The sequence below is a fragment of the Camellia sinensis genome, chromosome 3 (genome assembly GCF_055761805.1).
Source record: "Camellia sinensis isolate YWXY chromosome 3, ASM5576180v1, whole genome shotgun sequence".
In the NCBI taxonomy this organism is placed as follows: Eukaryota; Viridiplantae; Streptophyta; class Magnoliopsida; order Ericales; family Theaceae; genus Camellia; species Camellia sinensis.
Window position 1 is genome coordinate 30926132 of NC_138963.1, and position 15092 is coordinate 30941223.

General features: G+C 47.2%; 1 protein-coding gene and 1 long non-coding RNA gene across 2 annotated transcripts; both read right to left on the reverse strand.

Annotated features, from left to right (window-relative positions):
• Window positions 1–373: 373 nt before the first annotated feature.
• Window positions 374–1988, reverse strand: LOC145822435 (uncharacterized). The gene is made up of 2 exons (XR_014363712.1): window positions 1320–1988; window positions 374–685 (listed from the first exon to the last, which is right to left on the reverse strand). It is a non-coding gene; the product is annotated as an uncharacterized LOC145822435 (long non-coding RNA).
• An 11222-nt stretch (window positions 1989–13210) lies between these two features.
• Window positions 13211–13699, reverse strand: LOC145821406 (uncharacterized). Its single transcript, XM_082917915.1, has one exon. The coding sequence runs from the start codon at window positions 13697–13699 to the stop codon at window positions 13211–13213; it is 489 nt and encodes a 162-aa protein (XP_082774041.1).
• Window positions 13700–15092: the final 1393 nt, after the last annotated feature.

Consider the following 15092-nt stretch of genomic DNA (forward strand, 5'->3'; position numbering starts at 1 on the left):
GATCAGCTTGGAAAGGAACTCCAAGGTCGGTGGGCAAGGTCCGCTCCGCGACTTGCTTCTTGGCGAGCAAGATTAGTGCGACAAGGAATTCCATGGTTGACGAGCACGGTCCGCTCAGCGACTTGCTTCTTGGCGAGCAAGATCAGCTCGGCAAGGAACTCAAAGGTCGGCGAGCAAGGTCAGCTCCGCGACTTGCTTCTTGGCGAGCAAGATCAAATTGGCAAGGAACTCCAAGGTCCACGAGCAAGGTCCGCTCGGCGACTTGTGTCACGCCCCCAAACCGCCCCTAGTAGTTTGGTGCCGTGATGGCCAGTAATCCGAGATTACCGAAGGCCGACTTACAAAATCACACACAATCAGAGTATAAAATATGGGGCTTACAAGTGCGGAAGTAATATATATACATATACAGAATCTAAATAGTCCATGAGAGCCGTGCTTAAGTCCAATGAAATGACATACATCTTTACAAAGTCTTACAACTTAAATACAATAAGGAAATGAGATACAAAACACATCTTGACCAAAAGGCTTCTCAAGCCGACATATACAAGTACAAATGAAAAATAAGCCAAGAAGCATGATCTTCAAGATGGTACAAAAATGCTAATCCAAAACATGTCGGCTATGCACCCAAAAACACATCGGCATCACGTCTAGGCCTCAATGCCTTCTTGTTCATCACCTACATATATATAGAGAGGGTGAGCTTGGATACTCAGTGAATGATATTAGAAATAAAGGTTTTGCATGATTGATATCCAAGATTTCTTTCAAAACAATACATAGCATACTTTACAATCAAGAGGGAAATCAAGTTCATTGCCGGCCTTTCAAGTTCTTTGGATGTTATTACATCTACTTAATACAAGGGGGTGATGACAATTCCAAGACAAGAGTGCAGTTGCATTATAGTCCCCTGCAGCTAAGGACTTTCAAGACAAGAGTGCAGTTGCATTATAGTCCCCTGCAACTAAGGACTTTCAAGACAAGAGTGCAGTTGCATTATAGTCCCCTGCAACTAAGGACTTTCAAGACAAGAGTGCAGTTGCATTATAGTCCCCTGCAACTAAGGACTTTCAAGACAAGAGTGCAGTTGCATTATAGTCCCCTGCAGCTAAGGACTTTCAAGACAAGAGTGCAGTTGCATTATAGTCCCCTGCAACTAAGGACTTTCAAGAAATGTCATCAAAACAAGATAGTGTTTAATATACAAGTAGGGATAGTCATTCATGCTAGATCAAGTACTTTTCAAAACAAGGCAAGACGAGATTTTATGAAAGCAAGTGTAACATAGCTTTATTAAAAATACCACTCACATAGTTTCTTCACACGTCGGGGTCGAGACAAGCCCAAGTCCTACAAACACAGGGCAAAGCCTATTGAATGCACCTTCAACAAGTTTCGTATGTACACAAATGGTTTCGGAAAACATGCTGGGCACCAACCAGGTCCAGGCCGAGGTTCCACACCTCCTCACCGAGGTGTGTTCCCGAGGGCCACATGCAAGGAAAAGAGGTCGGGAAACTCTGGGTTTCCCTCTGCTGATGAACATGAAGAACATGAGTGTGAAAACATGAAAAACATGAATGTTCAATCATAATCTGTCATCACAAATCTGGGGTTTTCGTGCTATGAGTTTGAAAACATGGACCTGGGTACCCGTACTTGGAATTCTTGCGGAAATAAACACAAAAACATGATTCGTTATGCAAGCTTTCGGATCAAAACAAGACTTTCTTGAAGAACACATGAATGTCATTTTCTCTTTCTAAAATCGAACTTCAAAACGATGCATGGCTTACAAATCATCTCCGATCATGCAATGCAATAACATGAACATAGAGAATATCATGAGCAGATCAAGAATCTAACCTTAGAACACGGATCTAACGGTCCGATCTCTAGGAATCAAGCTTGAAGATCTACTTCCTCACTCTAAGACTCCTTCTTCCTCCTAGAGTTTCTCTCTCTCTACAAGACAAGGTTATGATACTAAATGATAGCTTTCTATACCCGGTTCTGGGGTTAACCCTCTGCTGAGACACGTGGCGGCGACTGGTTGGGTTCTTCCTGAAAAGGTGGCTAACAGACCAGACAAAGCATGGTGGAAGGGTGTTCAACAAGTAAAGCGGTATGGGCTCTCTAACGGGGCAATGACATCGGCTAACAACAAGGCGTATCTAACAAGCTACACGGAATGGCACTCCGGCAAGGGGTGACATCGGCTAACAAAGGACTTCGGCAACTAAGGTGACAATGACCTCGGCTAGGAAGGACAACACTTGACTAAGCTGTGCCACATCTTGGCCTAGATGCGCCACACCTCGGCCTAGGTCATACCACTCCAGGACGAGATCACTTGGGTGCAAGGTAACATCTCGGCTAAATGTGATCAAGGCAAGGACGGAGGTCGACAAGGGGTTCCAAGATGCTTCTAGACTGAGGATGACCTCGGCTTGGAATAACATCGGCTAGTATAACTCAGGCAGGGCGTGACCTAAGTTTCACATCAAGGAAAGAACGAGACAAGTACACTACACTTAGACAAATCACAAGGCTTCAAAACAAGGCATGGATCACATTAGCTCAAGCGAAACAAATCACAACATACACATGCAAACTTAACAAGTCATAATCATACAGATGCTCATGAATATGATGAGAACATAAAATGTGGGTTCCTACAGTCTACCCTCCTTAAAGAAGTTTGGTCCCCAAACTTAAGTTACCTTGTCCTACGAATAACTCCGGGTAACGGATTTTCATCTCCTCTTCCTTTTCCCATGTGGCCTCCTCGCCATAATGCTTCTCCCATTCGATTTTCACCATTGATATCGACTTGTTTCTTAATTGTCTCACTTGTCTGTCGATAATTCTCATCGGCTTCTCTTCGTAGCCCAAGTCTTCATTAACTACAACCCCGGAGTAATCTATTACATGCAGTGGGTCTCGGATATATTTCCTCAGCATTGAAACATGGAACACGCTGTGGACTTGGCTCAAATCTGGCGGCAAAGCGAGTCTGTAAGCAACGGTGTTAACTTTCTCAAGAATTTCAAACGGCCTAATATATCGGGGTGCAAGTTTACCCTTCTTCCCAAATCTCGAAACTCCTGTCATCGGCGAGACCTTCAAAAACACATGATCCCCAATTTCAAATTCTAACTCCCTCCTTCTTTGGTCGGCATAACACTTCTGTCGACTCTGTGCAGTTTTAATCCTCTGCTGAATGAGTTTGATCTTTTCAGTTGTCACCTGAACCAACTCGGGGCCAATTAGAGCTTTGTCTCCTACTTCAGTCCAACATATCGGCGATCTGCATTCCCTTCCATACAAAGCTTCATACGGCGCCATGCCTATGCTGGCTTGATAACTGTTGTTGTACGCGAACTCTACTAATGGCAAATGCGATTCCCAACTTCCCTGGAAATCCAACACGCACAGTCTGAGCATGTCTTCGAGTGTCTGAATCGTTCTTTCTGTCTGCCCGTCGGTCTGGGGGTGAAAGGCTGTGCTAAATCTCAACTCTGTCCCCAAGGCTCCTTGTAGACTCTGCCAAAATCTAGAAACGAACTTCGGATCTCGGTCTGACACAATGGACATCGGCACACCATGAAGCCTAACGATCTCATTCATATACAATTCGGCAAGTCGGTCGGCATTGAATGTAGTCTTGACAGGCAAAAAGTGAGCTGACTTAGTAAACCTGTCAACTATAACCCAAATGGAATCCATACCTCTCTGCGTCCTCGGCAAGCCCACTACGAAATCCATGGAGATGTGCTCCCATTTCCACTCAGGAATTGACAAGGGTTGAAGAAGTCCTGCCGGTCTCTGGTGTTCTGCCTTCACTTGCTGGCAACACAGACACTGAAATACAAACTCGGCTATCTCTCTTTTCATGTTTGGCCACCAAAAGGTCCGCTTTACGTCCTGATACATCTTGGTGCTCCCTGGATGAATGGCAAACTTGGAACTATGGGCCTCTTGCAAAATCTTCCTTTTTAACTCTGGTACGTCGGCTACACACAATCTCCCTTCAAACTTAAGCACTTGATTCTCCATGGTGTATCCCGGCCTCGGCTTGGTGACGAATTCATTAATTACCTTCTTGAGGAGTTTATCCTCCCTCTGTCTGGTCTTCACTTCCTCAATGATGGTCGGTTCCACCGAAACCGCTGTCAGGCACGCCAAACTTCCAACTAACTTCCTGCTCAATGCGTCGGCTACGGAATTTGCCTTACCTGGGTGATACTGAATCTGTATGTCATAATCCTTCAGTAGCTCGAGCCATCTTCTCTGCCTCATATTTAACTCTTTCTGAGTGAACAGGTACTTCAGACTCTTGTGGTCGGTGAAAACTTGGCAAGATGTTCCATACAAGTAATGGCGCCATATCTTCAAAGCAAAAACCACGGCAGCTAGCTCCAGATCATGGGTAGGATAATTCTTTTCATTGGGCTTCAACTGACGAGACGCGTACGCTATGACTTTACCTTCTTGCATTAACACGCAACCCAAACCCTTATGTGAAGCATCACTGTAAATCTGAAATTCCTCATTAGCCGATGGTAGTACTAGAACTGGTGCTGTAACTAACCTCGCCTTCAGCTCCTGGAAGGCTGATTCTCTTTCATTGGTCCATTCATAAGCTGCTCCCTTCTTAGTTAGTTGTGTCAAAGGCACTGCAATCCTCGAGAAATCCTTCACAAACTTCCTGTAATAACCTGCCAAACCCAGAAAACTACGAACCTCGGACACGTTGGTCGGCGTCGGCCAATTCACAATGGCTTCAATCTTACTGGGGTCAACTGATATACCGTCCTCATTAATCACATGCCCTAGAAACGAAATGCTGGAAAGCCAAAACTCGCATTTACTTAACTTGGCGTACAACTTCTTATCTCTCAAGGTCTGCAGGGCAAGTCTCAGATGATTCTCGTGCTCGCTCGTACTCCCGGAATAGATCAATATGTCGTCGATAAAAATAATGACAAACTCATCTAGGTACGGCTTAAAGACTCTGTTCATCAAGTCCATGAATGCTGCTGGGGCATTGGTTACTCCGAAGGGCATTACCAAAAATTCGTAGTGGCCATATCTTGTCCGAAAAACAGTTTTCTCAATGTCCTCGGCTTTAACCTTCAACTGGTGGTAGCCTGACCTAAGGTCAATCTTGGAAAAGACTCGTGCTCCTCGTAGTTGATCAAGCAAATCGTCGATTCTAGGCAATGGGTACTTGTTCTTAATGGTCACCTTATTAAGTTCTCTGTAGTCAATGCAAAGACGAAGTGTGCCATCCTTTTTCTTAACAAATAGAACGGGTGCTCCCCACGGTGAAGTGCTCGGCCTAACAAATCCTTTGTCCAACAATTCTTGTAATTACGATTTCAGTTCTCTAAGTTCGGCTGGGGCCATTCTGTAGGGTGTTTTGGAGATGGGTTGTGTTCCTGACAGGATGTCCACAGTAAACTCTATTTCCCTATCGACAAGGTGGCCAGGCAACTCAGTTGGAAAGACGTCGGGGAATTCCTTAACAACGGGTAGGTCGGCTAACTCAACAATTCCATTCAAATCACTTAGTATACTGCACAGATAACCCTGACATCCTTTTTGGATCAACTTGTAGGCTTTCATAGATGAGATTAAGTAAGGTGGGGGTACTACTCCTTTACCCTGAAAAATGACCTCGGCTTGGCTTGGGGTCTTCAACGTGACGCTCTTAGTAACACAATTAATGGATGCATGATTCGCCACTAACCAATCCATTCCCAATATAACATCGAAGTGAGTCATGCTTAATGGCATCAAATCAACTAACAATTCTACACTCTTAATCATAACATTACACGCCCTATAAATGGATGTAACAATCATATTTCTCCCAGATGGAGTAGACACAGATAATACATAATCAAGGGGTTCTAATTCTCTACTCAACTTCTCGGCGAATATAGTGGACATAAATGAATGCGTAGAACCCGAATCAATCAATACGTATGCATCTCGAGAACAAATTGAGAGGGTACCTGACACCACCGCCTCGGCATTCTGGGTGTCTCCTGGTACTAATGCGAAAACTCTGCCTTGCCTTGCCTGTATTCTCCCGACGTTGTTGTTCTGTGCAGTGCCCGAGGTGCTTCTGTTCCTCTTTCCATTGTCAGTCCCTGCCTTCGGGCAGTCCTTCACACGATGACCTATCTCGCCGCACTCATAGCAAGCTCCTGTTGCCCAACGACAAACCCCGAAATGTAGCTTTCCACAACTCGCGCACATCGGCTTGGCGTTACCTTCCTGATTTGAGTTGCTGGAACTGTCTGTGCTCATCCTCTTCTTGGAATTGAACGGAACTCGGCGATTATCATAATTCTGTCTCTTCCTCTGACCCTCACCTGAACTCTGGTATCGGTTCAAATTGGCTTCAGCCAAGATGGCCTTGTCCAGTACTCCAGCGTATGTCGGCATATTGAGCATATTGACCCGATCTTGTATCGGTCCACGTAACCCACTTTCGAACTTTCTCGCATTTCGGTATTCGTCGTCAACCATATGAGGCGCATATCTCGCCAGTTCAGTAAAGGCACGATCGTACTCTGCGACTGTCTTGTTCCCTTGCATCAAATTCTGAAACTCCGCGGTCTTTCGGTCTCGGACGCTGAGGGGGAAATGCTTGTTGTAGAACAACTCCAAAAATTTTGCCCAAGTCAAACCCGGATTGCTTTCTCGGACCATCATCCACCACCTACGAGCATCGTCGTCTAATGTGAATGCTGCCAGAGATACCTTCTGGGCGTCTGTACTGGGGAAGATCTCAAACAACTTCTCCATCTCTAAAACCCATGCCTCGGCTTTCATTGGTTCTATACCTCCTTGAAATCTCGGCAGTTTCATTTTCTTGAACTCTCTGATTAGGGTTATCGTGTCGTTCCCATACAAAGCCTGTGGTAGAGGCACTTGTGGCACTGGAGGGGGTGGAGCTGCATAACGGCCATTCGTTTGCTCAGCCTGCGTGGAAGTCGTACCAGTATCCTGTTGCCTAGGTTGTCTCTGCTCACGAACCAAGCCTTCGACTAACCTTTCCAATCTCTCCAATCTATCTTCTGAACGATCTCGGCCAACTGGAGGTCTACCTCTCCTCATGGTGCTAGGAGGATGTAAGATGAGACTTTAAAATAACTAAACAGGTAATACGTATACAAGTAACAAATGTCTATGCCGAAATGATGCACACGTAGTCAAGTAGCAAGCAATATGATGCAATCCTAACATCATTCTAAGGAAAATCCTATGCTCTTTAGGACTCAAGGTGGGTGATTAACGTACTATAAGGATCTTGGGCTCTGATACCATTCTGTCACGCCCCCAAACCGCCCCTAGTAGTTTGGTGCCGTGATGGCCAGTAATCCGAGATTACCGAAGGCCGACTTACAAAATCACACACAATCAGAGTATAAAATATGGGGCTTACAAGTGCGGAAGTAATATATATACATATACAGAATCTAAATAGTCCATGAGAGCCGTGCTTAAGTCCAATGAAATGACATACATCTTTACAAAGTCTTACAACTTAAATACAATAAGAAAATGAGATACAAAACACATCTTGACCAAAAGGCTTCTCAAGCCGACATATACAAGTACAAATGAAAAATAAGCCAAGAAGCATGATCTTCAAGATGGTACAAAAATGCTAATCCAAAACATGTCGGCTATGCACCCAAAAACACATCGGCATCACGTCTAGGCCTCAATGCCTTCTTGTTCATCACCTACATATATATAGAGAGGGTGAGCTTGGATACTCAGTGAATGATATTAGAAATAAAGGTTTTGCATGATTGATATCCAAGATTTCTTTCAAAACAATACATAGCATACTTTACAATCAAGAGGGAAATCAAGTTCATTGCCGGCCTTTCAAGTTCTTTGGATGTTATTACATCTACTTAATACAAGGGGGTGATGACAATTCCAAGACAAGAGTGCAGTTGCATTATAGTCCCCTGCAGCTAAGGACTTTCAAGACAAGAGTGCAGTTGCATTATAGTCCCCTGCAACTAAGGACTTTCAAGACAAGAGTGCAGTTGCATTATAGTCCCCTGCAACTAAGGACTTTCAAGACAAGAGTGCAGTTGCATTATAGTCCCCTGCAGCTAAGGACTTTCAAGACAAGAGTGCAGTTGCATTATAGTCCCCTGCAACTAAGGACTTTCAAGAAATGTCATCAAAACAAGATAGTGTTTAATATACAAGTAGGGATAGTCATTCATGCTAGATCAAGTACTTTTCAAAACAAGGCAAGACGAGATTTTATGAAAGCAAGTGTAACATAGCTTTATTAAAAATACCACTCACATAGTTTCTTCACACGTCGGGGTCGAGACAAGCCCAAGTCCTACAAACACAGGGCAAAGCCTATTGAATGCACCTTCAACAAGTTTCGTATGTACACAAATGGTTTCGGAAAACATGCTGGGCACCAACCAGGTCCAGGCCGAGGTTCCACACCTCCTCACCGAGGTGTGTTCCCGAGGGCCACATGCAAGGAAAAGAGATCGGGAAACTCTGGGTTTCCCTCTGCTGATGAACATGAAGAACATGAGTGTGAAAACATGAAAAACATGAATGTTCAATCATAATCTGTCATCACAAATCTGGGGTTTTCATGCTATGAGTTTGAAAACATGGACCTGGGTACCCGTACTTGGAATTCTTGCGGAAATAAACACAAAAACATGATTCTTTATGCAAGCTTTCGGATCAAAACAAGACTTTCTTGAAGAACACATGAATGTCATTTTCTCTTTCTAAAATCGAACTTCAAAACGATGCATGGCTTACAAATCATCTCCGATCATGCAATGCAATAACATGAACATAGAGAATATCATGAGCAGATCAAGAATCTAACCTTAGAACACGGATCTAACGGTCCGATCTCTAGGAATCAAGCTTGAAGATCTACTTCCTCACTCTAAGACTCCTTCTTCCTCCTAGAGTTTCTCTCTCTCTACAAGACAAGGTTATGGTACTAAATGATAGCTTTCTATACCCGGTTCTGGGGTTAACCCTCTGCTGAGACACGTGGCGGCGACTAGTTGGGTTCTTCCTGAAAAGGTGGCTGACAGACCAGACAAAGCATGGTGGAAGGGTGTTCAACAAGTAAAGCGGTATGGGCTCTCTGACGGGGCAATGACATCGGCTAACAACAAGGCGTATCTAACAAGCTACACGGAATGGCACTCCGGCAAGGGGTGACATCGGCTAACAAAGGACTTCGGCAACTAAGGTGACAATGACCTCGGCTAGGAAGGACAACACTTGACTAAGCTGTGCCACATCTTGGCCTAGATGCGCCACACCTCGGCCTAGGTCATACCACTCCAAGACGAGATCACTTGGGTGCAAGGTAACATCTCGGCTAAATGTGATCAAGGCAAGGACGGAGGTCGACAAGGGGTTCCAAGATGCTTCTAGACTGAGGATGACCTCGGCTTGGAATAACATCGGCTAGTATAACTCAGGCAGGGCGTGACCTAAGTTTCACATCAAGGAAAGAACGAGATAAGTACACTACACTTAGACAAATCACAGGCTTCAAAACAAGGCATGGATCACATTAGCTCAAGCGAAACAAATCACAACATACACATGCAAACTTAACAAGTCATAATCATACAGATGCTCATGAACATGATGAGAACATAAAATGTGGGTTCCTACAACTTGCTTCTTGGCGAGCAAGATCAGCTCGGTAAGGAACTCCAAGGTCCGCGAGCAAGGTTAACTCGGAAACTTTCTTCTTGGCGAGCAAGATCAGCTCGGCAAGGAACTCCAACGTCCCGAGCAAGGTCCGCTCGGCGGCTTGTTTCTTGGCGAACAAGATCAGCTTGGCAAGGAACTCCATGGTCGACGAGCAAGGTCCGCTCGGCGACTTACTTCTTGGCGAGCAAGATTAGCTCGGCAAGGAACTCCATGGTCGACGAGCACAGTCCGCTCGACGACTTGCTTCTTGGCGAGCAAGATCAGCTCAGCAAGGAACTCAAAGGTCAGCGAGCAAGGTCAGCTTCATGACTTGCTTCTTGGCGAGCAAGATCAGCTCGGCAAGGAACTCCATGGTCACCGAGCAAGGTCCGCTCGGCGACTTGCTTCTTGGCGAGCAAGATCAACTCGGCAAGGAACTCTAAGGTCGGCGAGCAAGGTCAGCACGTCAACTTTCTTCTTGGCGAGCAAGATCAGCTTGGCAAGGAACTCCAAGGTCGGCAAGCAAGGTCAGCTTAGCAACTTTCTTCTTGGTGAGGAAGATCAGCTCGGCAAGGAACTCCAAGGTTTGGAGCAAGGGCCGCTTGGCGACTTGTTTCTTGGCTAGCAAGATCAGCTCGGGAAGGAACTCCATGGTCGACGAGAAAGGTCCGCTCGGCAACTTACTTCTTGGCGAGCAAGATCAGCTCGGCAAGGAACTCCAAGGCCAGGAAGCAAGGTCGGCAAGGCCACTTTCTTCTTGGCGAGCAAGATCAGCTCGGTAAGGAACTCCAATGTCGGCGAGCAAGGTCAGCTCGGCAACTTTCTTCTTGGTGAGGAAGATCAGCTCGGCAAGGAACTCCAAGGTCCGGAGTAAGGTCCACTCGGTGACTTGTTTCTTGGCGAGCAAGATCAGCTCGGCAAGGAACTCCATGGTCGACAAACAAGGTCCGCTCGGCGACTTATTTCTTGGCGAATAAGATCAGCTCGGCAAGGAACTCCAAGGTCGGCGAGCAAGGTCAGCTCGGCGACTTTCTTCTTGGTGAGGAAGATCAGCTCGGCAAAGAACTCCAAGGTCCGAAGCAAGGTTCGCTCGGCGACTTGTTTCTTGGCGAGCAAGATCAGCTTGGCAAGGAACTCCATGGTCGACAAGCAAGGTCCGTTCGGCGACTTACTTCTTGGTGAGCAAGATTAGCTCGGCAAAGAACTCCAAGGTCAGCGAGCAAGGTCAGCTCGGCGACTTTCTTCTTGGCGAGCAAGATCAGCTTGGCAAGGAACTGCAAGGTCGGCGAGCAAGGTCAGCTCAGCGACTTGTTTCTTGGCGAGCAAGATCAGCTCGGCAAGGAACTCCAAGGTCGGCGAGCAAGGTCTGCTTCACGACTTGCTTCTTGGCGAGCAAGATCAGCTCGGCAAAGAACCCCAAGGTCGGCGAGCAAGGTTAGCTCGGCCACTTGTTTCTTAGCGAGCAAGATTAGCTCGGCGAGGAACTCCAAGGTCGGCAAGCAAGGTCCACTCCGTGACTTGTTTCTTGGCGAGCAAGATCAGCTCGGCAATAAACTCTAAGGTCGACGAGCAAGGTCCGCTTCACGACTTGCTTCTTGGCGAGCAAGATTAGCTCGGCGACTTTCTTCTTGGCGAGCAAGATCAGCTCGGCAAGGAACTCCAAAGTCAGCGGGCAAGGAACTCCAAAGTCAGCGAGCAAGGTCAGCTCAGTAACTTTCTTCTTGGCGAGCAAGATCAGCTCGGCAAGGAACTCCAAGGTCCGGAGCAAGATCCGCTCGGTAACTTGTTTCTTAGCGAGCAAGATCAGCTCGGCAAGGAACTCCATGGTCGACGAGCAAGGTCCGCTCGGAAACTTACTTCTTGGCGAGCAAGATCAACTCGGCAAGGAACTCCAAGGTCGGCGCGCAAGGTCAAGTCGACGACTTTCTTCTTGGCAAGCAAGATCAACTCGGCAAGGAACTCCAAGGTCGGCGAGCAAGGTCCACTTCGCGACTTGCTTCATGGCGAGCAAGATCAACTTGGCAAGGAACTCCAAGGTTAGCGAGCAAGGTCAGCTCAGCAACTTGTTTCTTGGCGAACAAGATCAGCTCGGCAAGGAACTCCAAGGTCGGCGAGCAAGGTCCGCTCCGCCACTTGTTTCTTCGCGAGCAAGATCAGCTCGGCAAGGAATTCCAAGGTCGGGGAGCAAGATCAACTCGACAACTTGTTTCTTGGCGAGCAAGATCAGCTCGGCAAGGAACTCCAAGGTCGGCGAGCAAGGTCCGCTTCGCGACTTGCTTCTTGGCGAGCAAGATCAGCTCGGCGACTTTCTTCTTGGCGAGCAAGATCAGCTCGGCAAGGAACTCCAAGGACAGCGAGCAAGGTCAGCTCGACAACTTTCTTCTTGGCGAGCAAGATCAGCTCGGTAAAGAACTCTAAGGTCTGGAGCCAGGTCCGCTCAGCGACTTGTTTCTTGGCGAGCAAGATCAGCTCGGCAAGGACCTCCATGGTCGACGTGCAAGGTCCGCTCGGTGACTTACTTCTTGGCGAGCAAGATCAGCTCGACAAGGAACTCCAAGGTCGGCGAGCAAGGTCAACTCGGCGACTTTATTCTTGGCGAGCAAGATCAGCTCGACAAGAAACTCCAAGGTCAGCGAGCAAGGTCCGCTTCGCGACTTGCTTCTTGGCGAGCAAGATTAGCTCGGCAAGGAACTCCAAGGTCGGCGAGCAAGGTCAGCTCAACGGCTTGTTTCTTGGCGAGCAAGATCAGCTTGGCAAGAAACTCCAAGGTCGGCGAGCAAGGTCCGCTCCGCGACTTGTTTCTTAGCGAGCAAGATCAGCTCGGCAAGGAACTCCAAGGTCGGCGAGCAAGGTCCGCTCCGAGACTTGCTTATTGGCGACCAAGATTAACTCGGCATGGAACTCCAAGGTTGGCGAGCAAGGTCAGCTCGGCGACTTTCTTCTTGGCGAGCAAGATCAGCTCGGCAAGCAATTCTAAAGCAGATTAAAACCATCAACAAATCTCTTGCTGAGCAAAATCCATCCAGCAAGGAATTCTAAAGTTGATGAAATCATCAACAAACGTTTTGCCGAGCAAAATCCGTCTTGCAAGAAATTCTAAAGTTGATCAAAACCATCAACAAACCTCTTGCCGAGCAAAATACGCCTTGTAAGGAATTTTGATCTGTCCGTCAAAGTGATTGTTAGTTACCCCTTGGACCGCACTAAATCCACTTGGCGAGGCAAAAATATAACAATTCTCAAGAAAATGGTCTACTTGTTTCATTGTGCCAATGGCAAAAAGGTTACAAAAATAAAATTAATAATAAAACTTTAGATTGACAGAGTTCGATGTTCTGGAAATGGATCAGTCATTTGCATTCTGCGAGTTTGATGCCCCTTTTCCTCCGTCTTCTTACATACGTCTTCCAAAAACCGAACTCCCTATATCTCTTCCATGGCGGTTTGCATGGCCATCATCTTATCTAACTGCGTGAACCTTTCGCACTACTCTCTTATTCTCTACTACTAGACTTGTCGTCTCGGTAGCTGCGGCTGCATTGTCTTCGACTCGAATGTGCTCATTAATGTGTTGCATGAGCAATTCCATGGTCGACAGTTGATTCATTGCGAGCGAGTCTCTCAGTCGATGTCCAACTGGAAGAGCGCGTTTATATTGAGTAATTGCAAGGTTGGTTGGGCAATCAAGGATCTCGTTGAAAGTCTCCCAATACTTAGCGTTATACGCCTTCAAAAAGTCGCCTGGCTCCATCTTTACTCTCAAGAGATGGTCAATTTCCTTGGACATTTTGACATTTGTTTTAAATCTGGTGACAAATGCCTCTGCCAACTGTTGCCACCCCTCGATGCTCTTCTCTGGCAGCCTCTCGAACCATTTTAGGCCAAACTCGCCCAAACTCGATGGAAAAACAAGGCACATGAGCGCATCGTTTTGCCTGTGCCCAGCCATAACCTATCGGAAGTGGCTTACGTGCATATATGGATCAGTCTTTCCGTCATAGAATGTGAACTTTGGTTGATGGAACCCAGGGGAGAGCGGTGTATTCTCGATCTCTACGAAAAAAGGGGTGGCACTCAGCCTTGCCAACTCTCTGTCTAGTGGCGCGCGTGCCGCCAAGCGTGGTTATGGCATGGCGACCTTTTCACTGGCTCGCCCTCTAGGGACCAGCCGTTGTAGTACAGGAACCCTTTGCGCCTCCTGCCAGCGAGCGCGCTCCTCCACTCCAACACATCCCTCAAGTCTTTCGAACGGTCAGAGCGAGAATATCTTGACGCCGTCGCCGAGCATAAAGGGTGGTAATTGCTATCCTGCGTGCGAAATATCATCGCCGGCGCTACATAGTCTCTAGCTCTGAAGCTTCTCGTGACGGAGAGTCAAAGGGTGCGACGTTTATTAAGACTGCCAGAACGGCGGGAATGGGCGTGCTCACTGTGGTTTCCCACTTCAACGATGCTCTTTCCCTTCATCTGGCGTCTCATGGCCTTCATCTCTATCGCCATTTTCTTGATGATGGTATCTTGGTCTCTGAGCTTCTCTTCCAAGTGTTGAGTGTGTGAATCTCGCCGTCGACAACGCTCTTTGGGAATGACAGAGCGCCCAAAACTCCTTGCGCGCTTGTCTCGCGCATCCCTGGGAAGTCCTTGTGCGGAGGTCTCTAAATCAGCCATCGTCGTAATGGTGGACAAGCTATCTCTACGCCGAACGAACTCCGGCGTGATGCCGTCGATGGCGAACAACGGAATGTCGTCGTGGTTCGCCACAGTAGATGACCGGAGAAGCTTGAAGGACAAGGTTTTATCTGTCAAATTCCCACAGACGGCGCCAATTGTACGGGGAGCTGATATACGATGAAGTCCGTACTCCTTGCGTCCAAGCTCTGCTTCTATCCGATCAACCTGCGAACACAACGGCGGTGAGCTACCCGACGGTGTGTTGCCAGAAAACCTCTCCAACAGTCAAGTTAGCACACACTCAGAGAGAGAGAGAGAGAGAGAGAGAGAGAGAGAAGCTCAATGAATGTTAAGTTTCTCTCACCAAAATGATGTTTCCCCTCCAACATGGGGGGCGCAATCATGTTTATATACTTTCTGCGCTCACCTCTGCATCCATTCGCTTATTGACACGTGGAGCTGCTCTCCTAACTGTCAGCGCAAATTCAGCTAAACACCACCTAATCAAACCGCCAGTTGGCATTGGCGGGAATGGGCGGCCTGGCGGAATTATCACGGCCTCCTTCAACCGAGTTACTTAATGAGCCCAACAGTACCACTCACCGAACTCCATCACAACCGAGCTCCGTAGCATTCCAACACGGCCGAACTCCAGACAGGTTAGGCCGATC